At 49.9% G+C, this 25068-nt stretch overlaps 1 protein-coding gene across 2 annotated transcripts; it reads left to right on the top strand.

The window, feature by feature from the left end:
• Positions 1 to 636: 636 nt before the first annotated feature.
• Positions 637 to 16977, top strand: HMCES (5-hydroxymethylcytosine binding, ES cell specific). Of its 2 annotated transcripts, none has more exons than XM_032649191.1 (7): positions 637 to 710; positions 1136 to 1343; positions 7927 to 8070; positions 8861 to 8986; positions 11526 to 11707; positions 14654 to 14846; positions 16323 to 16977. In XM_032649191.1, the coding sequence occupies exons 2-7, from the start codon at positions 1161 to 1163 to the stop codon at positions 16554 to 16556; spliced, it is 1062 nt and encodes a 353-aa protein (XP_032505082.1). In that variant the 5' UTR covers positions 637 to 710; positions 1136 to 1160; the 3' UTR covers positions 16557 to 16977. The 2 variants fall into 2 exon arrangements, with proteins under 2 accessions (XP_032505082.1, XP_032505083.1); XM_032649192.1 differs by lacking the exon at positions 637 to 710 and adding an exon at positions 14938 to 15055 and having other exon boundaries at positions 1026 to 1343.
• The last annotated feature ends 8091 nt before the right edge of the window (positions 16978 to 25068 follow it).

Raw genomic sequence — 25068 nt, 5'->3', positions numbered from 1 at the left:
AGCGGTTGGGCCGTTGAGCCTGCGCGTCCGGAGCCTGTACTTCGCAACGGGAGAGGCCACAACAGTGAGAGGCCCGCGTACCGCAAAAAAAAAAAAAAAAAAAAAATAGGCCTGAACCCTTAGAGATTCAGGTTTGGGGTGGGGGAAAGGTGGGGCCTTGGAAAGTGTTCTGGTGCCCACCGAAGTTTCAGAGTGCTTGCGTGATCCATGGCAGTTTTCCTGATGGTTTTTCAATTTTTGCCCATAACTGTGGGCCGTTAGTAGGGCTGCGAAGTAAAGAAAATTTCCCGATTTCACCCCTACGAGAACCTGGTGCCCTGGAGTCGTGGTTCCCGCTGTGCGGAGAAGGGGCTGTAGGCCTCCGGGTCGCATCTAGGGTCTCTGCCAGCCTGCACCCTCGGGACCCTTCCCGGCCCATTCCCGAGGTTCGCCCTGGGAGGGAGTTAACCCCGCAGGGGAACGGCCCACACGGAGGACGAGTCCCCGAGACAATCAGGGGCTCCTGCTCGGGCTCCTTCAGGAGAGTCAGGTTCCGCAGTCCCAACTCTCCGCAAGATGCGGGAGGGGAAGACGCCCCAGCGCTAGGCGGAACCGCCGGCCGCTGGGGGGCGGGGCCGGTCTGCTGGGGGCGGGGCCTGGTGCGGGGAGCGCGGTCGTGCGGGGAGCGCGGTCGCGCGGAGAGCGACGCGGCCGTTGGGTCTGAGGTGGAGGTGAGGTGGGGAAGGCGGGCGGGCAGGCGGGCCTGAGGGGGAGGCGAAGCGGGAAGGACGGGGCCTGAGCCGGGGTGAGCGGAGCCGAGGCGGGATGGGAGGGCGGCGGGCCTGAGGGGGAAGTGAGACCGGAAGGGCGGCGAGGGTGGGGGTGGGGGTGGGGCGCGGCCTCAGGGTCAGCGGTCCCGGAGGGAGCCGGGTGGAGCTGGGGAGGCCGGGGCCGGCTAGGCAGGGGGGAGCCCCCCGGCTGAGAAGCTTCCTTTCCTCGCCCGGCCGGGCCGCGGGGCGGGAGGTGGCCCTGTGAGCCCGGCGCGCGGGCCTGGGGTGGGGGGTAGGGTGGGGCGGGGCGGAGCGCGGAGGGAGACCCTGGGGGCGGAGGCCCGAGACCCGCGTGTGAGGCGCTCGAACCCCGTCCTCGCGTCCAGGACCGCGGTGTTCGCAGCGCCGAGGATGTGCGGGCGGACGTCCTGCCACCTGTCCAAGGAGGTCCTCACCCGGGCCTGCGCCTACCGGGACCGGCAGGGCCAGCGGCGGCTCCCAGAGTGGAGGGACCCGGACCGGTACTGCCCGTCGTACAACAAGAGCCCGCAGTCCAGCAGCCCGGTGCTCCTGTCCCGGCTGCACGTGGAGAAGGTGAGCGCTGACCTGCCCTGCGCCCGCCGCTGCGCCTGTGCTGAGGCCTCCGGGACGGGTCACTGTTCCTGGGGCCCCAGCTGAGTGCTGCTCTGCAAGAGGCGCGCCCACCCTGGTGCCTGCCCGGTTCATATGCATTTGAAAACACTTTAAGGTAGCGTCTTTCACACCTCACTGATCATCAGGGACTTTTCAATATCTTTAAAAAAAAAAAAAAAAAAGGATTTCCAGGCCCCTTATGAGTCCATAAGCGAAGTCAGAATCTCTGGGCTTAGGGCAGGATTAAGACTAGCGAGTCTAAAAACACCTCTGACGTTTCTTGAACGTTTAAGTTTCTATTCTTTCTGATTGCGTTTTCAGTCTTTTTATGTTTGTCTTTTACTAAAGCTAGGAACAGAGGTATTTGGTTTGGTGTTCTGAAGTTTAATTGCATTCTTTATCTTTGCGGAACCTACTTCGGTAGTGTTGGAGTGGCCGATAACTTATAATCATGTTTTGGTTCTTGGCTTTATCTCCTGAAAGGGAGGGAGGATGTGCCCGTATGCATGCATACCTGCAGTGTAATAAAAATGCTTCATTCCAGGACTTCCCTGGTGGCGCAGTGGTTGAGAGTCCGCCTGCCGATGCAGGGGACACGGGTTCGTGCCCCGGTCCGGGAGGATCCCACGTGCCGCGGAGCCGCTAGGCCCGTGAGCCATGGCCGCTGAGCCTGCGCGTCCGGAGCCTGTGCTCCGCAAACGGGAGAGGCCACAACAGTGAGAGGCCCACGTACCGCAAAAAAAAAAAAGCTTCATTCCAGAAATCAGTAGTTTTTCCATGTCTTAAATATGTTAAATATCCTTGATATGTTTTTTAAAATCCTGATTGTTTCCATCCTGGATTTTTATTCTATCTGATCCATAATGCTTAAGTCACTTGATACAATTGATTATACTGCCTTGCTAAATACTCTTCAGAACTGTTGTGATAATGTGGTAGTCAAAAAAGATTCATTTTTCCGTTATGGGGATCAGATTATTTTGAAAAAAAAAAAAACCAGACGCCTTTGATCTTTTGGTTGAATGAAGCCATTTACATGAAATAGTTTATTCTTGAGGCCATTTTTAGTGGATGCATACTTGTTGAAACTAAAAGAACTTTTTTTAAGGAGAGGCAAATCAAAGTAAAAACAATATCATGGGGAACCCTTGACTGGAAAAGGAAAAATAAAATGTTTCAGAGGAGGAATAATTTGAAGAGAAAGAAGGATTAACTGTTTGAGGTTTCTTATTTTTAGCCTCGGTTCTCTTTGTACACGTCATTAAAATTATAGAATGAATGTTAGCTGGAAGAAAACTTTAACAGATGTAAAGACAGAAGTGTAGAAAGATTGTGAGTGGTCCTGGGTTACCCAGTCAGTGAGGGAAGAGCTGGTACCGAGGTCCAGTCCACTGTTCCCACTCCAGTGGATACTTCCTGGAACTAGGAACGGGGAAGGTGGAGCCCCTAAGCACAGCATAGCCCTCCTCTTCTGTCAGTGGTGTCAGTTTGCTGATGGAATGTTTTGACTCCACATCTCTAATAAATTTTATAAAGATTGCTAGGGGTTTCCTAACTTTGATAAATATTTGAGGTTTCATTTATCTGAAAATGCAAATAGTAAATTGTGAAGCGAAAATAGAACTATTTCAGATCACTAATCCGTATCATCAATGTCAGCGCATGTGTATAGATTGTAACATTTGCATTGGAAGCCACTGACTTGCACATTACTTCCTCTTTCATTTATCGACCCCCAGTGCTACCAGCTGTTCAGGTTACAAGTCCAAGAGAGTAGAGGAAACGATGACTAATATTGAGCAATATTTGCAGTATTTTGGCTTAGAAGCCGCTTTCTATTCGTTGCTCCCAGTATGGGGCAGCCCTGTATTTGGGTTTGGTTTACAATTGTCCATTGAACACACTCAGGTTAAAGGTGATCAGTGGAATTTTTACGAGCATGATTTCTCAGCCTCGGCACTATTGACATTTTAAGTGGGATAATTGTTGTGGGAAGCTGACCTGTGAGTTGTAGAATGTTTAGCTGCGTCACTGGCCTCTACGCAGTAGATGCCAGTTTTCCCTAGGTCATCATAACCAAAAACGCCTCCTGACATTGCCAGATACACATTCGATATACCCACTGGATGCCAGTGGGCCAGCCCTCACCCCCGGGCTTGGTGAAGTGAAGATGGTGGGGGCGGGCAGTGTCAGAATTGCCCCATGTCCAGAACGTCAGATTTAGAGCTTTGTCTTGTAAGTTTCTGATGCGAGATTGTTTAGTTGGCTGTGAGATAATGTTATCTCTTATTTTCATTTATGGTTTGTACAGGGGGCCCTTCTGCTTGGAAGGCACATTTGACACATTTGATTCCGGAAGGGAAAGAGGATTTACAAAAGTTCTGTGTTTTCACACATTCTTTCTCTTCCTTCATTCTCTACCCTACCATTTCTTCCAGGGCCACCTTTTCCTTAGTTATCCTGCGAGCTCATTTATTGGTTTTAAAGGCTGCTTCTGTCTTTAAGGAGAAGGAAACAAACACATATATGTATATATGTATATATACATACAATTGACCCTCATTCTTCGTAGATTCTGTTGGTAAATTTGCCTACTTGCCTACTTTGTCACCCCTAAAATAATACTCATGATGCTTTTGTAGCCATTCGTGGACATACAGAGTGGTGAAATATTCAAGTTACCCAAATACGTATTCCTAACTGAGATCAAGTAAGATGAAGTTCTACTTTCTTGTTTCACTTTTTATACTATAAACAAGTGTCTTTTTTGAGATCTGTTTATTGCCATGTTTTTTGCATTTCTATGCCTTTTGTTGGTGATCTTAGTGTTTAAAATTGTCCCCAAGCATAGTGGTAAAGTGCAGGCTAGAATTCGTAAATGCAAGAAGGGCGTAATATGCCTTACAGAGAAAATACATGTGTTAGAGATGCTTCGTTCAGGCTTGAGTTACTGTGGCTGCTGGTCATGAATTCAACGTTAATGAACCAACAATATATGTTAAATAAAGTTTAACATATAATAATAAATATGTTAAACAAAAACACACAGAAGACAAGGTTGTATATTGATCAGTTGATGAAGATGTTCTCACTATAGGTTCCTGGCAACCAAATGGTGTTTCCCCTAAGAGCTGCAGTTCAGTGTTCCCTACTTCAGTGTCATGGCAACTTTGTACAACCTACCTGCCATGTATAACAAGAATGGTTCTGTGTTGTGTGTGTGTGTGTGTGTGTGTGTGTGTGTGTGTGTGTGTGTATGGCAAGGGGATTAACTAATACAGGCAAGATTTTGAAAGAAGTGGGACAGGATCCTGTGAAGAGCACAGTGGAGGAATTAGCTTTAAACAGAAGGGAAGCCCGGGACTTTCTTGGTGACCCAGTGGTTAAGACTCCGCGATTCCAGTGCAAGGGTCCTGGGTTCGATCCCTGGTCAGGGAACTAGATCCCGCATGCCGCAACTAAAGATCCCACGTGCTGCAACTAAGACCCGGTGCAGCCAAATAAATTTAAGAGGATAAAAAAGGGAAGCCCTTCTAAGACACTACTCCTGACGATTCCCCTCTTGGAATTCCATCCTTTCAGCTTTTTTCATTCTGCTTTTATCTCTCTAGGAACTTTTTGTTGGACTGTACTTTTTCCTCATTTCTCCTTTTTGTTTTTGTACCCCCAGGTTTGATCCTGTGAGTGATTTGCTCTCTAAGAAACTTTATCCTAATGGCTTTACCAGTCACCTTTGTATAGAAGATTTTGCTGTTTCTTTTTCATCATAACCTCAAAAAGTATTAAACTACAATTAGTGTGCCTATTCCATGCCACACATCTAACCTCATAAGTAGCGGAGAAGGGACTTTTGAACCAGGGTCTTCTTACAAAGGCCATGTTCTTTCCTTTATACCAGAGGTTGGCAAACCATGGTCCTCAGACCAAATTTGGCTCACTGCCTGTTTTTATAAATAAAGTTTTATTAGAATACAGCCATGCTCACTTGTTCTTTGGCTGCTTTCACACTACCAACGGTGGCAGAGTTGAGTTGCAGCAGAGACTGTGTGGACTCAGAAAGCCAAAAATATTTACTGTCTGGTCCATTACAGATAAAGTTTGCTGACCCATTCTCTATACCATGCTGCTTCTCTCCTAAGCTTTAATTCCACATGCTTGTTGGACATAGTAAACCTCTGTCTGTGGATTTTATTCTAGAACTAACTCAGAACAACCTTTATATTATGTTCACCAGTGAGGAATTAGGACAGGGCATTGCAGGTATGGTTTGTCTCTTCCCTGGAGTCTGGGGCCTCAGCTGAGAAGGTATTGGGGCTAGAATCATCTAGAGCAGGAGGCAGAAAACTAGGGCCCTCTGATCATTTTTGTAAATGAAACTTTATGGGACAGAGCAACATCCATTTATCTGTTGTCTGTGGCTGCTCTGTCCCTATAATAGCGTTTATAACAAAGACTGTAAAGCCTACAGTACTTAATATTTAGCCTTTTAGAGAAAAGTTTACCAACATCTGATCTAGAGGCATGTTCACTGTCTTATCTGGCAGTTGATGTTGGCTCTGAACTGGGGCTTTTGACCAAAGCCCCTACATGTGGCCTCTCCACAAAGCCTGGGCTTTTTCACCAAGGTAGCTGGATTTCTTATATGGCAGCTCAGGGCAGCGAAGGCAGTGTCTCAGCAAACAAGGAGGAAGCTGAAAAACCTTTTCTGACTTAGCCTTAGAAATCATGCAGTATCACTCGTGCCACATTCTGTTGGATAGAAGCAGGTCACAGGCCCGTCCAGATTCAAGAAAAGGGCACGTAGGTCCCCCACACAGCTCTTGATAGGAGAAGCGTCGAAGACTTCGGGACCGTTTTTCCAAGCTGCCACAGACTTCCCGCTGTTATCTGAAATTCAGTGTGTGATATTTCCCCACATCAAACCTCTTTTCAGACTTTTCTCTTTTGTCCAGTAGCACCATCATTATTTCAGGCTTCTGGGCTTGAAACCTTAATCATCCCTGTTTTCTTTGTCCATTTGACACCACAATTTCTTTTTTTTTTTTTTTCTTTCTATCTTTTGAATGTCTTTTATTCTCACTACTGTCACCAGACCTACTGTACCACCCTAGTAGAACCTAAAATGCACTGTGTGCTCACTGGTGTCTTCCAGCTCAGTGTAGTACACCGTGAGAATAGTGTGTGCGTGTGTGTGTGTATGTGTGCGCACATTTTAACCTGTAGATTTCATCAAATTCTCAAGGGGCCAGTTACCCCAAAAGCGTTTAACAGCCACGTGTTGAGGGTGAGGCCCCAAGACTACCCCCGCATTTGGAGATGCGTCCGAAGGACTCGGCATACGACGTGGCTAAGGTTTATTACAGTGAAAGCACACACAGTAGAATCAGCAAGGGAAAAGAAACACGTAGAAATCTGGAGAAATTTATGCACAAGCTTCCTTATAGTCTCTCCTTCCTGTGAGGGGACACACCAAGCATGTTTCCTCTCTAGCAGTGAAAAATGTGGTAACTTTGTGCACTGTTTCTGCCCAGGGAAACCCATTAGAAACTTAGGCCCAAGGTTTTTGTTGGGGGCTGGTCATGTAGGCACTCTCTGCCTAGCAAGTACCAAAATGCTAGACTCCTAGAAGGAAAGCAGGTGCTCGGCATAAACCTCATTTTTTGCACAAAGCAGGCATAGTGTACCATCCTTATCAGTTAGGGGAAGGTGGAAGCACTCACAGTCCAAGTTCTCAGATCCTAACTGAGGGCCAGTCCTGTAAGCAGGCCTTCCTAAAAATAGCATCCTCAGGCTTGCTATAACTTGGCCGCACAAAACCACTTCCTGCACATTCTTGACACGGCCCCTAATTTCATACCTGGTCTTTCCTCCCATCTCTTCTCTGTCTGATTCCTGTACCTCTTGTGGGACCAATCCAAGACCCACCTCACCCTATTCCTTCCCCTCCTGCCCCTTCCAAGCAGCTGATCATACTTCTCCATTCCATCTCTCACAGAGCACTCTCCACTGAACTTTTTTGACACTCCTTGTACCACTTATATGGCCCTTAGCCTATAGTATCTTATTACTTCATATTTTTAATGTCTGTGCGGCCTCACAAGTTATAGTGCAAGCCCTTTGAAGTTAAGCACCTTTCATGTGCCCCCGTACTACCCTATGTATCCCTTAATCATAGCATGTACCTTTTTACATGATGGTTGCCTGTAACGTGTGCTTCTTGAGAGCTGGGGCCATGTGAAGTGCAGGGCCTAGTACTATGTCTGTCCTGCAGTAGGCACTAATTAAAAGTTTACAGAAATTAAACCTCTTTGTATCCCCCATCCTACCCAAGCAGAATGTCATACATCCTGATAAATATGATTGCTAGAGAACTCAAATTACTCACATCATGATACATCACTAAAATTGTTTTTAAGTAGAATCTTTCCCTACTAACAATCCTCTTTGTATTTTGAGACTAGTAGTAATGTAATGCATGTACTGAGTTAGGTTTTCTAAATTTCATTATGATCTCCTCACTGGATCTTAACCTTTTTCGTGGCAGGGCGCAGACTCATCTGAGCGTGTCATTGCTCCCATGCGGTGGGGCTTGGTCCCGTCTTGGTTTAAAGAAGCTGATCCTTCCAAGCTGCAGTTCAACACTAGCAACTGTCGTAGTGATACCATGATGGAGAAACGGTCCTTTAAGGTAGGTAGCTGGTCTAGGGAAAAGGCACATATTCGTTATTTTATCTAACAGAACTATTAGTGCCTTATATACCTGAGGAATAGTTCCAAAGTGTGTTCCCAGTTATTAATGTAGCGTGTTGTTCTGTTTATTACTGTGTGACAGAGCATGCCAAGACAACAGTTTATTATTTCTCATAATAAACCATGGGCTGCCTGGGCTCAACTAGACAGTTTTTACTCAACCAGAGGTTCTCATGTAGTTCTAATCAGATGACAGCTGCATGTCCCAGGTGGCTTCTTAACCCACCTGTGTGACACCTCAGCTGGGATGAGTAGAACAACTGGAGGCCTTTCCATGTGCCTGCTAGGGGGTGTCGAGGTGGTCAGGCACCTCACATGGCATCTGGCTTACCCAGAGTTCACCATCCAAGAGAGCAGGGCAGGAGCTGCAGGGCTTTGTGACCTTGCCTTGGAAATCATGACAGCGTCACTTCTGCTGCGTTCTATTGGTCATACAGAGCCAGCCAGCCTGACATCACTGAGGGAGGGGACTACATAGCATGTGAGTATTGGTAGGCGTGGTTCTCTGTGGGGCCAGCTTTGGAGACTAGCTACCACAGTGCCTGTTTCCTGCTACGTACATTATTTAATCTCTTCAGCCTCTGTGTAAGTGTGACTTTATACATAAGAAATGTGACATACAGAGGAATTAACTGCTCTGAGGTCACACATTGGCAGATCTGAGATTTTTAAGTCTGTGAAACATGTTTCTGTCACTAAGACCATATCTTGCTCATGTTTTCCCTCAGGTGCCTCTGGGAAAGGGAAGGCGCTGTGTTGTTTTAGCAGATGGTTTCTATGAGTGGCAGCGATGTCAGGGAACAAACAAGACGCAGCCCTACTTCATCTACTTCCCCCAAATCAAAACAGAAAAGGTATCAGCAGCAGTGTGTATCTGTGTCTATGTCTTTGTGTGTTTGGTATGTTCTCTGAGCTTCTTGGATTTTTGGGTTGATGTCTTTCCTGTTTTTTTGAAAATTCTCAGCCATTATCTATTCAACTATTTCTTCTGCCCCATTTTCTCTTCTCTTTCTGACATTCTAATTATATATATGTTAGTTTGATATTGTCCCATAGTTTTTGGATGTTCTCTTCTGTATATTTCATTCTTTTTTCTTTGTGTTTCAGTTTGAGTGATTATTGACCGGTTTTTAAGTTCACTCTTCTTTCTTATTTCACTGAAATTGCTTATCTGCCTGTTCATGCTTGTTGTCTACCTTTTCTATAAGAGCTATTATATATATATGTAATATATATAGCTAATATATATATATATATAGTTATTACACTTAAATTCCTGTCTGATAGTTCAGCATTTGGGAAATGTAATCTCTTGAGTCTGGTCCTGTTGATTTGTATATATCTTGGCAGTTCATTTTTGGCTTTTTGTATGTCTTATAATTTTTTTATTGATTGCCAGACATAGTAGATAGGACAGAGACTGAGATAAATAATATTTATGTCTGGAAATGGATATGTTTTCTTTTTCTTTTGTTTTTTGGCTGTATTCAGTCTTTGTTGCTGCGCGCGGGCTTTCTCTAGTTGTGGCGAGCGGCGGCTGCTCTTCCTTGCGGTGCGTGGGCTTCTCATCGCGGTGGCTTCTCGTTGCGGAGCACGGGCTCTGGGCGCGTGGGCTTCAGTAGTTGTGGCACGCGGGCTTAGTAGTTGTGGTGCACGGGCTTAGTTGGTCTGCTGTATGTGGGATCTTCCCAGACCAGGGATGGAACCCATGTTGCCTGCAATGGCAGGCGGATTGTTAAACTGCGCCAGCAGGGAAGTCCCTGTTTATTCTTTTATTGGGCCGTTAATGTCCGAGGTTGAGTTGATCTTGTCCGGAGCTGAACTGGGTTTGGTTTTGTTGTGCATCACAGGCTTTAAATATTTCTCTGCTGTCACCTTGTGTTCAGGGTAAGGGTTGGTTTTCCAGAGGGTTTTTCTCAATAGCCCTGCTCCCTGCAGCTCTTGTTACTTCCCTTTGAGCCTGTGCCTTCGAGAGGATCTCTCCATGCTCTTGCCCCTCCCCCAGAAGTAGACTGCTGTTGCTTGTCAGCTGGTGTACAGGGAGGTGGAGAGAGCTCTCCGTGGCCTTGGTTCAGTCTCAGGCTGAAGCAGAACTGTGTCCCCGGCTCTCAGGCTCAGGCTTTCTCAGTGATCCTGCTTCTCCAGGGGTGTAGAGGGTTTTTTCTTTTGCCCTTTTCCAGCCTCAGGAGGTCTTTACCTGTATCTTAGGAGCGATAGGATTTATCACTTTTACCCTGGCCCCTTAAGCTTTTTGTTCCTTAGAGGAGAAGTGACCAGGTAAGGCTTCTCACCATCCCTGAGGCAAAAGAGCTCCCCTCGTCTAGCACGCATTGGCAAAGAAGCTTTCTCCAGTCTCCTGCCCCCAGTCTCTCTCGTGGGCACCTGTGGAGGGTGGTCTGCAAGCTGAGGCAAACTTCCCTGATGTCTGCAGCCCCCAGGGGTTCTGTGCCCTCAGGCTAGCCCACACTCTGCATCGAGCAATTTGTTGATAATTTTATCTGAATTCTTACCTGCTGTATGAAGGAGGCCTTGTTTTCCTTATGTTACCACTGGGAAGCCAGTACTGGTGTCTCATCTTCTCTTGGATGACCCTGTCTTTCCATAAAGTTCAGGCTAATTGGTTGCCCTGTGACCTCAGTTCTCTGATGAGTTTAAGTTACAGTTATTTAGATTCTCTACCTTTTCTTTTTTTTTTTTTTTTTTTTTTTGCGGTACGCGGGCCTCTCACTGTTGTGGCCTCTCCCGTCGCGGAGCGCAGGCTCAGTGGCCATGGCTCATGGGCCCAGCCACTCCGCGGCACGTGGGATCCTCCCGGACCGGGGCACGAACCCATATCCCCTGCGTCGGCAGGTGGACTCTCAACCACTGCGCCACCAGGGAAGCCCTCTACCTTTTTTTTTGTTACGGTAGAGGTGACACATTCCAGCTTTCTGTATTCTAGGCCTTGAACTGAATCTTAATTGGCAAGTAGGAGTTGGCATGATGAAAAAGGGAAGGAAAGACCTTTGGGGCAGAGGAAAATTGCTTCTGCGAGATACAGGGGCATGAAATTGCATGAGAGCATCATCATTTAGAAATAGCTGGGCCTAATTCAAGTTAACATTGTAATTGAAAGCCGGAATCATGATCCAGATCATGGAAGGCCGGAATATCCACTGAAGGTGTTAAACTGCGTTGTGAAAGCATTAAGGAGCCATAAATCTATTGCTTCAGTGCGTATCTGCCACCAAGCCTCTTTCCTTCCACGACAGTGGATCAAGAGGACCCATGCTAAAGGCATGGGCTGAATTACTTCTAAAATGATTGCCGTGCTTTCAAGTCTGTAATAGTACCCAACCTGCAGGGGGGAGGGCGGCTGCTGAGTATCTAATCTACCATGGATTTCGCTTCCAGTCAGAGAGCATGGGTGCTGCAGATGGCCCTGAGGACTGGGAGAAAGTCTGGGACAACTGGAGGCCGCTGACAATGGCCGGGCTCTTTGACTGCTGGGAGCCCCCGGAGGGAGGAGACTGCCTGTATTCTTACACCATCATCACAGTGGATTCCTGCAAAGGCTTGAATGACATCCACCACCGGCAAGTCACACTTCTCATGCCTGGGTCCAAAAGGATTCAGGGCAGGGTTTGTCCTCTTTGCTTTTAGATAGGCAGCTTCTGTACGCACAGATTTAGAGAGTAGGAAACTGAGACAGTTGCTTCACAAAATACAGTCAGTTTGGCTGTAACATGATGTGCGTTCCTAACAGTCACCACAGTATGCAGAATTGCACTATGAGAACCACAGGACTTACAGGAACGTGGGACTGAGGGGACTACACTTAAACATTTCGTCAGTGACACAGTCAAACAAAAAGAAAATAGGAGGCTAGTAAAAACAGTACTATCGTTCCATGCATTCAGTGGTTAAGAAGTACATAGATATTACAATAAATATGGCATTTTACCTTAGAAAGACCTGAAACTGACTTGTGGAAGTGCGCGTCGGAAGAGTTGCAGCTTGTGTTGCTGTGTAGTCTTAAATCCTGGGGCACGTTCTTCTGCCTTTGAAACGTTGTTCCTTCGAGGCGTGCCTTTATAATAGATACGTATTTAATCAAAACTGAACATTTTGGTGCAATGTATGGCCTCCTCCAATTAACCTCAGTATCACTAGTGGAAATTCCTTAGCAGCATCTTCATCTGTGCTCATGTCTTCTCCCAACAGCTGAGAGCTCTGGAAATTGCAGCAGTGTTTGAGGCCACCAAGACAGCCATTACTAGCGCTAAGAGGAGCCACCTCTGTGGTGTTTTTGTGGTCTTTGTGTATAGAGAGGGCATTCTCTTTGTGAGAAAGCTTCCAGTTTTTTAACTGTTCGGCTTTCAGTCCATATACTAAATCTTGCCATTGCTTCTATTCCTTCAGACCTGGCTGGTATTGACTTTATAACACTTCTTGCAATTGTTCCAGCCGTGGATGTTCCTTTTTTCCCAGCCCTGTTACTGTTGTGGATCCTTTATGTCTGTCGCTCAGGAGATGTCACATGTTCTCTTCCTGCTTTCAAGGCGCTTTATTATTATTTCAAGCTTCTCGTCAAGACTTACAAGTTTTCTGGTTGCATGCATTGCTTAGCGTGTTTGAGCCAGGAAGCTTAGACGTGTTTCAGATGTTGAACAAATAGTTTTTTTAATATAGAGAAAAGTTTACAAATGCAAAGTAAGAGCAGAGCACTTCAGAGGATAATATGCAGTGAGCCAAGGTAGCCGTCAGTGTTTGAGATGTGTGCGTTTTGTGTACTCTTACAAGGCTCAGTTCAGCAGGGTGCAGTTTTCTGTGTTCACTTTTGTGTTTCTCACAGACAAAACCGTATATAAGCAAAGGCAAAATTTGCATTATGTTCTAAAAAAATAATAGATCAATCACATTGGAACAGATTTTCATTTTAGAAACAAGCATTATGGGACCTCGCTGGTGGTCCAGTGGCTAAGACTCTATGCTCCCAATGCAGGGGGCCTGGGTTCGATACCTGGTCAGGGAACTAGGTCCCACATGCATGCCGCAACTAAGAGTTCACGTGCTGCAGCGAGGATCCCGCACAAGGCAACACAGATCCTGTGTGCGGCAACTAAGACACAACGCAGCCAAATAAATATTTTAAAAGATATTTAATAAAGTAAAAAACGTTAGCAGAACTGACTAGTGTAACATTTTCACAGTTTTTGCCAGATCTGAGTGTCCTCAGAAGTAATTTTATGATTGTTTGCTGAAAAGAATGCAGCGCTGCACAAACTGGATTACCTGTTTTAGCCCTGTTGTCCTAAGCGTTCTGTCTGAAATGATGCTTTCATGGGATATAATAGTTCTAGTTTTTGCTAATTCACCTTAAATTCCTATTTCATCTGATCTAAGATTTTGTACCACTATTTTATACATTGTTAAGAAAAATAAAGTGCTGCCAATTATTGCCAATTAAACTGTGATAGTGCAGAGATGCCATTCATCATAAAATGCATCTGAATTTAAAAGATCTTAAAATACCCTTTCTTTTTAATATTTATTGATTTATTTAAATTTATTTGGTTGCCCCAGGTCTTAGTTGTGGCAGGCGGGCTCCTTAGTTGCAGCATATGGGCTTCTTAGTTGTGGCATGCAAACTCTCAGTTGTGGCATGTGTGTGAGATCTAGTTCCCTGATCAGGGATGGAACCTGGGCCCCCTGCACTGGGAGCTCGGAGTCCGAACCACTGCACCACCAGGGAAGTCCCTTAAAATACTTTTCAAAAGTACATGTTTGGAGGAATTCCCTGGCGATCCAGTGGTTAGGACTCCGTGCTTCCACTGCTGAGGGCCTGGATTCGATCTCTGGTCGGGGAACTAAGAATCCCATAAGCCATGCAGTGCGGCCAAAAAAATAAATTAAATTAAAATAAAATAAAATGTTTGACTTGTTGAAGTAATAATAATTATTAAAATAGATGTTAACGCATTTATCTCCTATCTGTACCACCCACCAATGAAGTGTGTACATTCTTTGCATTGGCCTAGAACATAAAATTGGGGGCTAAACAAGGGATCTTTTCCTAACATCTGCTGGGTACCAGGAGTCATCTGAGGCAGGCTCTTTGCTTTTCTGAGCCATAGTTTCCTTTTGTTCACAATTACATAAATAGCTCTTTCTTAGATAAATCTTCCATGGGTGGTAAGGCTGGAGAGTATTGTTGATAGACAAGTTTTCCAGGGTTTATTTTCCCTTTAAGTCTAGGCTGGAGTGTCGTAACGGTTACCAGTTTGCTAGCGTGTACACTGGAGTGGATCCACTCATAGCACGGGGCACTGTCTTTGCCATCTGACTCTGTTAAGCTGGGTCTCCTGGTGTTGAGTTTTGTGCCCTGTGGGTGGGGGGGTGGGGGGGACACCGGGCAGCAACTGGCGCGTGAGGCGTGGAGAGAGGGTGAGCTGCTGCTTGGGGCAGTTTGCGCTTCAGCTGACCAGGCCTTTCTCCCCCCACCCACGGCTCCCAACCACTGTCTTCACCTCGCGGGCTAGGATGCCTGCCATATTAGATGGAGAGGAGGCAGTCTCTAAGTGGCTGGACTTTGGGGAGGTCTCAGCTCAAGAAGCTCTGAAGTTAATTCACCCCACAGAGAACATCACCTTCCATCCAGTCTCCTCCGTGGTGAACAACTCCCGAAACAACACTCCTGAGTGTCTGCTTCCTGTTGACTCGCTGGTCAAAAAGGTAGGGCCTATGACTACGATAGTTCTTTCTGAGCTTTCTGTCTTCTGTCAGTGTGACCTGTTAATTTTATGCCATGACCTTTCACAACCAGAGATTGAATACAAACCACCCCAAATTCGCCTTCCTCATGCACGGCAAGGTGGACCAGAGCAGTGACTCTCAAAGCTGGCTGTGTGACCCGGGAGTCCTCAGGAGACCTGTTTCAAAATGTAAATGCCAGCCTCTGTCTGGACCTACTGCTTCAGTATTCAGGGCTGGGCTTGGGCTTCTGTATCTTTAAGAAGCTGCCTTGGTGGGTCTGATAATAACCCAAGTTTGAGGATTCCTAATCTAGAGGGTGATTGTGAGAAGGACAAAGGAGCCCTCGGCCATAACTGTATCTCTCGCCAACCAGATGTGTGATTTATGTCTGTTTTCTGCACCTCTTTTCCCAGCTACAAGATGGAGGAATTCCAATTGTCGTTCTCCTTCAGGGGGATCTGAGAACATTCCTGCCGTAAACTTTAACTTCTTAGAGTTGGCAGGGATCCAGATGATGTATTTTGAAGGGAAGGTGAACAGGCAAGAGGCCTCAGTGAGAAGGAAATTCCAGAGCAGAAGCTGGCCCCTGCTGATACCCGGGGTGAAGGTTTAGGAGTAGCAACTGGTTGTAGGTGGCATAGAGGGACCTGAAGTAAGACATGGATCTGAGTGTTCCAAAGTAGGCGTCTTAGGGTGCCTGAGAAGTGTGGAGGACAGTGATGGCTAAACAGCTGCCCCCTTCCCGACTTTTCTAAGTTTATTAAGTTTTCATACTCAGTCAGTGTCATCTTTTTTCTCTCAGTTCTGTCAAACTCCTGCACCCCTGACACTTTTTTTCATTACCCGTCTCTAAAAATGTCATTGTATGTATTCTTTTTGCACTAGACACTGCCCCATTTCTGCCATGGTCTTTCCTCCAGAAGAATTCAAAAAAAAAAAAAAAGAATTCACATTCTGGAGAGGTGGCATCGTGTGAACTCAGAAGCTTCAGTCTGGGGTTGGCGAAGGTGTAGAGAAAGCGGAGGGAGCGGGGCTGGTGGGGGGCTGTGCGGAGGGCGGTGCCGTGGGAGAGAGCTGCGCTCCGGCCCCCGGCTGACTCCCGCCCTGCGGCTCTCCTCCCCACACCACACTGCCTGGTCCTGCTGAAGCACACACTTTTCCCTGACACTGCTTCATTGTCTGCTCGTGTTTGGAGTGCCCAGCAGCTCTCTTCTCTGGCTGGTCCCACACACCTCTGGGAAGCCTCCCCTGAGAGCTGCTCCCTACTCCTTGCAGCCCTTGGAACGCACTCCGCTCCTCTCGTCCTACTCCTTATTAGGGGCCCTGTCTGGCCCTTGGTGACATTTTCCAAGCCTAGGTCAATACCTAATGCCTCTTCCCCTCTTTCTTCCCTTGGAGTTGGCCTGTTTCCACAAGCTTGAGCTGGTGGTTTGAGCTTTTCCTTCTTTCTCCTAGGAGCTCAAGGCAAGTGGCAGCAGCCAGAAGATGTTGCAATGGCTGGCCACAAAGTCACCCAAAAAGGAAGACACCAAAGCACCCCAAAAGGCAGAGTCAGATGTGCCCCAGTGGTCCAGCCAGTTCTTGAAGAAGAGTCCGTTCTCCCGGAGGAGAGGCGCTGACCTCCTGGAGCGATGGCTGAAGCGGGAGAAGGAGGAGGAGCCTGTGGCCAAGCGGCCTCACACCCAGTAGCGCAGGACGTACAGAGGCCGAGGCCAAGGCGTGCTGCACTGAATCCCATGGTGGTGACAGGTTGGGGGGTGGTGTTCCTTGGAGGGGGTAGCACGGTGTTAACAGTTGTGGCTTCTTGGGGGAGGGGTGCCCTGACTGTGACCGGGGAACCCCCAGTGGGGTGGGTGGGCAGCCTGGGAAAAGGGAGAGATACCACCATCAACTCATGGTGGGGGGCGGGGGGGCCTTGTGCCCACAGCTCTCTCCTGGTAGCCCAGGGACCTTCCCTAAGAGTCTGACCCTGCTGGCAGTTCCCAGCGTGACCTGGTACTGCTTAGCAGAGGCTGTTTTCTGTTTCGCCTTCGGGGTCTTTCAGTGCTTTGGAATTAAGTTCTTAAAACATTGTATTTTTTTCTGAATAAAGTGTTTGATAAACTGTTTACATTTCAGAAAATGCTGCTGGTGGGAGGAACTCGGGATCTCACTGTTTTCTCCTGGCATAGTCCTAGGGAATGGTTTTGTCACAATGTGGGGCACTGGGGTTTTTGTGGACAAAACTGCCTCTCTGGAAACAAAAAGACTTGGTGGGGCACTCTTGAGTCTGTTCACTCTTAACACTTGGAAGTTACCCGAATCTTTTAGCTTAAAACCAGCCAGAGTGCCTGCCAAACACGAGGGGTTGCAGAGGCCAAGACCCCTGCATGGGGAGTGCAGGACCTGGGTGCGAGCCCTGCCCAGATTCGCGGCCCCTGGGTGGAGCAGGGCACGGAGGGTGACACGGGTTTGGGGGCCATCCGCCCCAGCCTGGTCAGCGCCCCCGCGGTTTGTTCTGCAGGCTCGTCCCAGGCACCACTCTGTAATTAGATGTTTGGGTGGTTGTGACTGTACGCCTCCCCACCCAGATGACTGGGTCCGTGAAGGCACGGACCGCTTTCGGCCCACGTGAACAGGAGGCCTGCAAAGGCTCCTATAATGTAGCTGCGCACTAATGCGCGCGCAGCCGTCCAGGCTTAACCGGATGCCACGCCTCGGGGGGGCGAGGAGCGGGCCGCCCACGGTGGGGACGCCGAAGCGGAGGGGCCTTCCCAGGGATCCGGGGACAGCCTCCAGGAGGGCCGCGCCGGACACGCCCCCTTCCCCCCGCACCCGGGCGTCCGGGAGACGGAACCCGCCAAACGCGGACCTGGCGGCAGGATGGATGTGGCGCCTCTGCGCGCAGGGTGACGCACGCGCGCACGCCGCCGCCGGGCCTATGCAAATCAGGGATCGCAACCTTACCAATCAGAGCGGGGCCCCGGCGCTGTTCCTGCCAATGGGGGCGAGCGACGCCGGCGGGCGGGATCCCCGCCCCAGACCCTAGGCCTCCAAATTCTTCTTCCGGGGGGCGGTGGCGGCGGCGGAGTGGCGGGTGGGGTTTGGGGAGCGACCTCGGCGCGAGGGGCGCGGGGCGCTTTCCCGGGGCCTGCAGTTTTCTCTGGGCTGTTTGGCACGAGCTTGTAGTGAGATCTTACAGATACCTTACTACCAGAATGTTGACTGTTGACGACTTTTGTCGTATTTGCTTCAAGTTTAATGAGCGGCATAAGTAAAATTCCCTTTGTTTCTCCTCGCTTTTCCCCACTCATTTTCAGGTCTCAGTTTGGTGGGGTCGTTTACCAGGCAGAATAGAGTGTTCTCAGGAGCCTGTGTCCTTTTCATTCAGGTTTTTATACTTTGACATAAATGCGATGTTAAAAGCACATTCTTGTATCAAAACATTGTTTTGTGATATTCAGGTTTACATAAATGGTATCATCTTGGGCATTTCCTTCGGCAGTTTTTTCCCCCTATCTGAGTCATCAGCTGTACTAGGTATTGCCAAGTTGCTCTCCAAATTTTCACTAGTTTCAGGGGCATGTGATTACCATTTTCCCACCTTTTGCCAATACTTACTCCTGCTTGTTAGAGCAGCATAGCATCCTGTCCTGCCCTTCTTTTTTTTTAATTATTCATTTTTTATTTTATTTTTTATTTTTGGCTGCGTTGGGTCTCCTTTCATGGTGTGATCTAGTAGACCAGGACCCCAACTGTTCTCAGGGCAGGAGGTACAGCTCTTGAATGAGGCTGTCTGGCCTCTCAGCTGGGCTCCCGGCTGGCAGGACCTCCTCACCCCACCCTACCTGCATGATGACCAGGCTTGCTCCAGGCCTTAGGGGACCCTTTCCTGCTCTGAAGCCTTAGAGCAGGCAGAGGGTCCCCTAGACTCCAGATTCTGGTAGACCGGTGTCTCCCCCGCTGCTGTCTGCGGTCCCTCTGGATCCATCTCTTCCTGCAAAGCACAGTCCTGCTTTGTACAGAAGCAAGCAGAACAGACGCAGGCAAGGGAGGGCTTGGCCCACAGCGCACAGCTTGGCATAGGTAAGTTGAGGGCAGATCTGAGGGGCTCCTGGCCTGGGAACGGTGTCTCAGTTTGGAGAGTTTGGACAAGACCCTGCTTGCTGCCAGGAGAGCCCAGAGGGTAGGTGGGTGGTGGGAACCAGAGAGGGTAATGCGTGGACTCAGACTCTCTACGTCTTCTTAGCCAGAATGAGGAGCAGTCCGCGATGGGAGGTGTGGAACCTCATTCCTTGGGGAAAGGAGCTTTGGTTCGGGCTGTATGGAAGGGTCCCTAGTACATACAAAACTGACCAAGTCCTTGGCCCTCTCTGAGACTTGGTTTGCCCGTCTCTGAATCAGGAGAGTAGGTGCTCACAGTTGAACTGCCAGGATCCCACAGCCACAGGCGCTGGTTGTTGGAGACCGAGAACCTACCTCTTGTCATGGTGTCCCTCATGTGGTGATGGGTGAGGGTCCCCCTTGCGTCCCGGGGCTCCAGGGAAGAGAGGCATACTGCAGGCTCCGGCAGGCAACACTCCCAGCAGGCAGTGGAAGCTAAAGGACTGTTTGGAGGAGCTGCGGCTTCAGTGAAAGGGGTTGGATAATCACACTGGATAACACAAAAAGTTTTATAGGGCAGCCAGGCTGGGGCAGGGCCCCAGTGCCACACTTTTTGCCCCTGATGGAGGCAGCCAGAAGAAAGACGGGAGCTGGGAGAGGCAAGAGGAGGTGAGTGAGAATAGGGAAGCACATATGTGCAGGGTGCACTGCGCGAGGCTCTGGGGTCCTAGGAGCAGCCCTGTGGGAGGAGGTGGTCACCCTGGTGCAGGCCCTCAGCACGGGCAGCCTGGTCTCTGCTGTCACCACTGTGTGGCGTCCTTTGGCTCCGGCTCCATCAGGACACCACCATTCGAAGCTTCTTGTCTCGTGACGCAGCCAGAAGAGCCCACACAGAAGATCAAGTCGAGAGATCGCAGAGGTGGGGACCGAAGGCCACACAGAGTCACGCGTGATTTTGCTTGGGCCATACAGTGTTTATTTTTAGTTGTGGTAAAATACACAGGACGTAAGATTTACCAACTCAACCATTTTTAAGTGTAGTTCAGTGGTATTAAATACAATGCATTCACATTATGGTACAACCATCACCACCATCCATCCGCAGAACTCTTTCCATCTTGCAAAACTGGAATTCTGAGCCCATTAAACACCAACTCTCCATCCCCCGCCAGCCCCTGGCACCCACCATCCTACTTCCTGTCTCTGTGAAGCTGACTCCTCTAGGGACCTCATATAAGTGGGATCATACTTGGCCCTTTGTGACTGGCTTATTTCACTGAGCACGCTGTCTTCCAGGTTCATCCGTGTTGTCTCAAGTGTCAGAACTTCCATTTAAGACTGAATAATATTCCATTGTGTGTAGAGACCACACTTTGTTCATCCATCATCCATTGACAGACACCTGGGTTGCTTCCGCCTTTTGGCTGTTGTGAATAGCGTTGCTATGAACATGGGTGTGCGAATCTCTCTTTGAGTCACCGTTTTCAGTGCTTTTGGGTGTGTCCCCAGAGGTAAAATTGCTGGATCAATTCTACGTTTGATTGAGGAACCTCCATACCGTTTTCCAGCAGCTGCAACATCTTACATTCCCACCAACAGGGCACAAAGTTCCAGTTTCTCCACACCCTCACCAACACTTTTTTTTTTTTTAATGGTAGCCATCCTAATGGGTGTGAGGTGGAGTATTTCCTTTTTTAAGCCCACATTTTAAAAGTGGGAGGTTTCACAAAAGGAAGTTTATAGTTTCCACGTAAAATATTCTCAGGAGGGACTTCCATGGTGGCACAGTGGTTAAGAATCTACCTGCCGATGCAGGGGACACGGGTTCAAGCCCTGGTCCGGGAAGATCCCACGTGCTGCGGAGCAACTAAGCCTGTGCGCCACAACTACTGAGCCTGCGCTCCAGAGCCCTCGAGCCACAACTGCTGAGCCTGCACGCCACAACTACTGAAGCCTGCATGCCTAGAGCCCGTGCTCTGCAACAAGAGAAGCCACCACAGTGAGAAGCCCGCGTACCGCAACGAAGAGTGGCCCTGCTCACCGCAACTAGAGAAAGCCCGCGTGCACCAACAAAGACCCAATGCAGCCAAAAGAAATAATTAAAAAAAAAAAATTCTCAGGAGGTGGCTCTGATGACTGAGCCCCGTGTGGGACCACTGCCGGCCGGGGCACCCTCCTGCCAGGCCTCCCTGGATGGCCCACGCTCCTCCGTGCCTCGGGAGGGGAAATCAGAAACTTTCAGGAGGTGCTCCTAATAGGTCTGAGAAGGTGGGAAGCTCTGTCCACATTCCGCTGCATTGCTGCCTGGAGACCATCAGCAGGACTGGGTGATCACTGCCCCTCTTCAGGGGGGGGTCTGTGTCCTCCAGTTGGGCAGGCTGTCCTGCCCGGCCTGGGGCCCGTGCACCTCTGTGTCTGAGACCCTGGTGCAGTTCACACGTACCCATTCTGTAGTGGGGAACCATGATGGCTTCGTACTGTGTCAGTTTGGCTGCACTGCACTACCTCTCCCAGAGCGCCCTCGCTGCTAGGTTTCCCGGTAGGGTGGGCCACAGGCAGATTCTTGCCAGATTTGGAAGGAAGCAACCATTTTGGTTGGTGAGCTGCTGATTTACCTCCTTGCTGGGAAGTGGCGCCTGAGCCTGCAATTACTCTACTTTCCCTGGACTCCGCTTCAGTTTTTCTGACTACTGGGCCAGGTGTGGACATGTTGAGCTCTGGATGAAAGGTCTCAGCTTCTGCAGGATACCCTCATCGCCAAGGTCAGAGGCAACATGGACATGGGTTTCAGTCCTGTGCTCAGTGCCAGGCCCTGCCCTGGCAGAGGACAGCTTTAGCTGGGTTGGTCCCCAGCAGTTGAATGGGTGGAGACCCCATCCTTTGGGTCGCTCAGGCTGCTCGACCTGGAAAGGGGCCTTTGCAGTGTGTGCAGAGCTGTCCGGGGCCCAGGGAGAAGTAGAACCCAGGAGTGCAGAGGGTAGACCCGAGATCCTGAGGAGGTTCACAGGGAGGCAGGGTCCCAGCCCTGTGAGAGGAAGGAAGCGGCTTCACAGGAGGAGAGAGCGCTACCCAAGGGGTGCAAGAGACCGAAACCTGAGACCCTGGCCAGGGGTGGTGTGTTCAGACTGCCCTGGTCAGCAGGTGAGTAAGAGAAATCTTTTTTGGCTCTGTTTATAGGTGAGGGCACTGAGGCTTGGAGAAAACAGTCTTGCCCCAGAGAAAAGACCATGGTGGACCCAGGCTCAGAACCCTGACCTCATCCTCTGTGGGCCCCCCACCCAAGTCCCCTCCATCGGTGGGTGTGGGCGTGGGCTGTTGCTGTGCCCTGTCTTACAGACAAGAAAACCACCTAGTCCTTTGTCTCCTTTGCTGCACAATGGATACCTCCTCCAGGGCCTCAGTGTCATGTGCCTTCAGTGTTCACCTGGAATTGAGGCCCCTTGAAGCCAAATCCAAGAGACACAGTAAGTAAATGAGCTCCCCCGCTCTGTGCAGGAGATGAGTGTGGTGTCAGGGCAGAAAATACACCTTCAGCACCAGTAAGGTGAGTGTTGGAACACCTCCCTCGCTGGGCTGTCTTGTGGCTGAGGTCTCTGCCCTTCCTCAGAGTGCCTGGCATACGCCGAGTGTTCGTTCAACTTCAGGATGTGGGACCCACCTACAGAGATGCAGCTCGGCCGAAGGGTCTGAGTGAGCAAGTTGGGAAGGTGGGGGACCTGTGGGTGGAGGACAGTGGGACCCTAGGAGAGTGGTTTTGAGGAAGAGCAATTTGAATAGATGACAAGGTCCAGGATATGGGCATGGGAGGATAAAGTGAGTTAAAGGAATGAGAGACCAGACTGCAAGGGACATAAATCCAATTTCAACTAGCTTATGTGAAAAGCAAGTATCAGCTCACAGAATAGCCAGGTCTATGTAGCTTCAGGCATGGCTGGATCCAGACGCTGCATTAATGTCCTTATTTCTTGGCTCCACCTTTATGTCTTGGCTCTTTTTTCAGGTGGGTTTTCCCTATGTGTTGACAAAGATGGCCACTGGCAGCTCTGGCCCCAGTGTCCCTACCCTTAGTGATCCTGGGCGAGAGAGCACCTCTTCCTCACTAGTTCCAGGAAGTCTCAGGATTGACTCATTGAACTCACGGGGGTCAAGAACCAGTTTCTCCAATCATTGCGGCCAAGGAACAGACTAAACACCTAACAGCCAGGTCCTTGGTCACGCAACCATCCCTGGGACTGGTAGGGTCAGACCCCCCAGAGCCATGTGGCCTGAGAGTAGGGGAGCGGTTTGTCTCCAGAAGAAAATTAAAGTGCTTTTTATTATCAGAAGAATGAGATGCTACATGGAGAAGATAGGCCTTGGCATGGACAACAAGCCAGAGGCTAAGACTTCAAAGAATGGAGGGGGGCGGTGGTGACAAGGGTGTGAGGGGAAGCATCAGGGCCAGAGGCTGCTGGAAGAGCCAGGTGATGTGAGCAGTGAAGGGCGGATTTCAGTGGGAAATCTGGAAGGACAGTGTGGCATAAGGCCAACCTGAAGGGCACTTTGGGGCCTTGGAGCTCACTGGATGTCTTCAAAGGATAGAGAGTCAGTAGGAGTGGAGCTTTGGTCAGGGAGGACTCTGGGAAGGGGAGGTGGCTCAGTGTAAAGGGTTGGGCAGGAAGGAGCAGTGGCCACATGCCCAGGTCCCTGCAGCCCTTCCAACCCTCTCTGAACCTCAGGGCAACCTAGGAGAGGGTCAGAAACCCAAGCCCCAGGCCCCAGCCTCAGATGCTGACTTGGACAACTGGGGTGAGCCCAGGTGGCATCTGGGCTTGGGTTTCTGGTTTCGGGAAAGAGGGTGTGGAATGGGAGGGCTCCCGTTTAGCTGGTCAGGAGCGCCATCCCCCAGAGCCCTGGGGAGGCTGCGGCCTCTCACTGCTGCTAGCTGCTGGTGGCCTATTGCTTGGCTCTGCAGGCAGCTTAGGACCGGCCGAGGCTGGCACGGTGGCCCTGCAGCAGGGCACTGGGCACACTGCCCCAAAATCAAAACTGCAAAGTAGATGAAGCGGTTACTGATCAGTAAGTGGCCAGGACATGGGCTGACAAGGTGGGTGGAGTTCCCAAGAACTGAAAACAGCCTTTGCCTTAATGCCAGCCAGATCAGGGCCCCATCTGGCTCTCAAGTCTCTCTCTCCGAGCTTCTGCCTTGAGGGCAATGATGTGGTACCCCTGTGAATTCTGTCTCCCCACTTCTCCCACACTGGAAGCGTGGGCAGGGCAGGCACCTGTGCTGGTTTGGCCCGCTGCTGTGTGCCCTGGGCCCAGGCCAGGCCAGGGCAATAACACATTGGCAGCTGGCCCTGCAGTTCCCTGCGGCAGGAAGCAGTGGGGAGAGCCTGCAGCAGGGTGGAGAGAGACTTGAAGTGGGACTGGCTGGCCACTTGCCCAATGTGGGAAGGGTCTGCCCCGTTACCCAGCCTGTGTGCCAGAGGAAGGTAGTGGCTGCCAGGCCACGGTCAGGGTCACTTGCCGGCCAGGGCCTCTTCTCCAGGGGAGATCCCCTGAAGCTCTCTCACCTACTTGCTCAGCCTGGTCTGCGCATATGCAGTACCCCAGAAGGCTGTCTGGCTTTCCACTGCTCCAGGGCTCCTCTCCCCGTTTTGCAGGGTTGTCCCTTCATAGGAGCAAATGTCAGAATAGGCCTCAAGTCTAGTGCTCAACTAGAGGCACAACTATTCCATATGATGGACACGAAGGGTGGGAGGGCGTCCCAGGGTTGAGGGTCATTCCTGCCCATTTGTCTGTAACCCTGGGTCCCGTGTGCACTCCAGAGTAACTTACAAGCTCCAGGAGGGTCAGAGCCTTGCTCAGACCACACCTGTTAGTGGTGAGTGAACCAAAACCTGGCTCCACTGTCCCTGTCACAGTAACACGAAGCCTCACTGAATTCGCAGTCAGTAAGCTCTGTGAAGGCCCAGCGTGCGGTGACCTTGTGAGACGTGAAGGTCTCTAACCCGCAGACCCCGCAAAGCCCCCGCTCCCCCACCCCCCAGGCGGTGGACCCAACTGCCCATCTACCAAGATAAACTCCGCACCTCCTTCGGGGACCAACCGGCCCCCGCTCATGCTGGGCTCCGGG

Source organism: Phocoena sinus, chromosome 11 (assembly GCF_008692025.1).
Source record: "Phocoena sinus isolate mPhoSin1 chromosome 11, mPhoSin1.pri, whole genome shotgun sequence".
In the NCBI taxonomy this organism is placed as follows: Eukaryota; Metazoa; Chordata; class Mammalia; order Artiodactyla; family Phocoenidae; genus Phocoena; species Phocoena sinus.
Note: the sequence above shows the minus strand (reverse complement) of the source record. Positions and strands in the feature narration are given on the sequence as shown.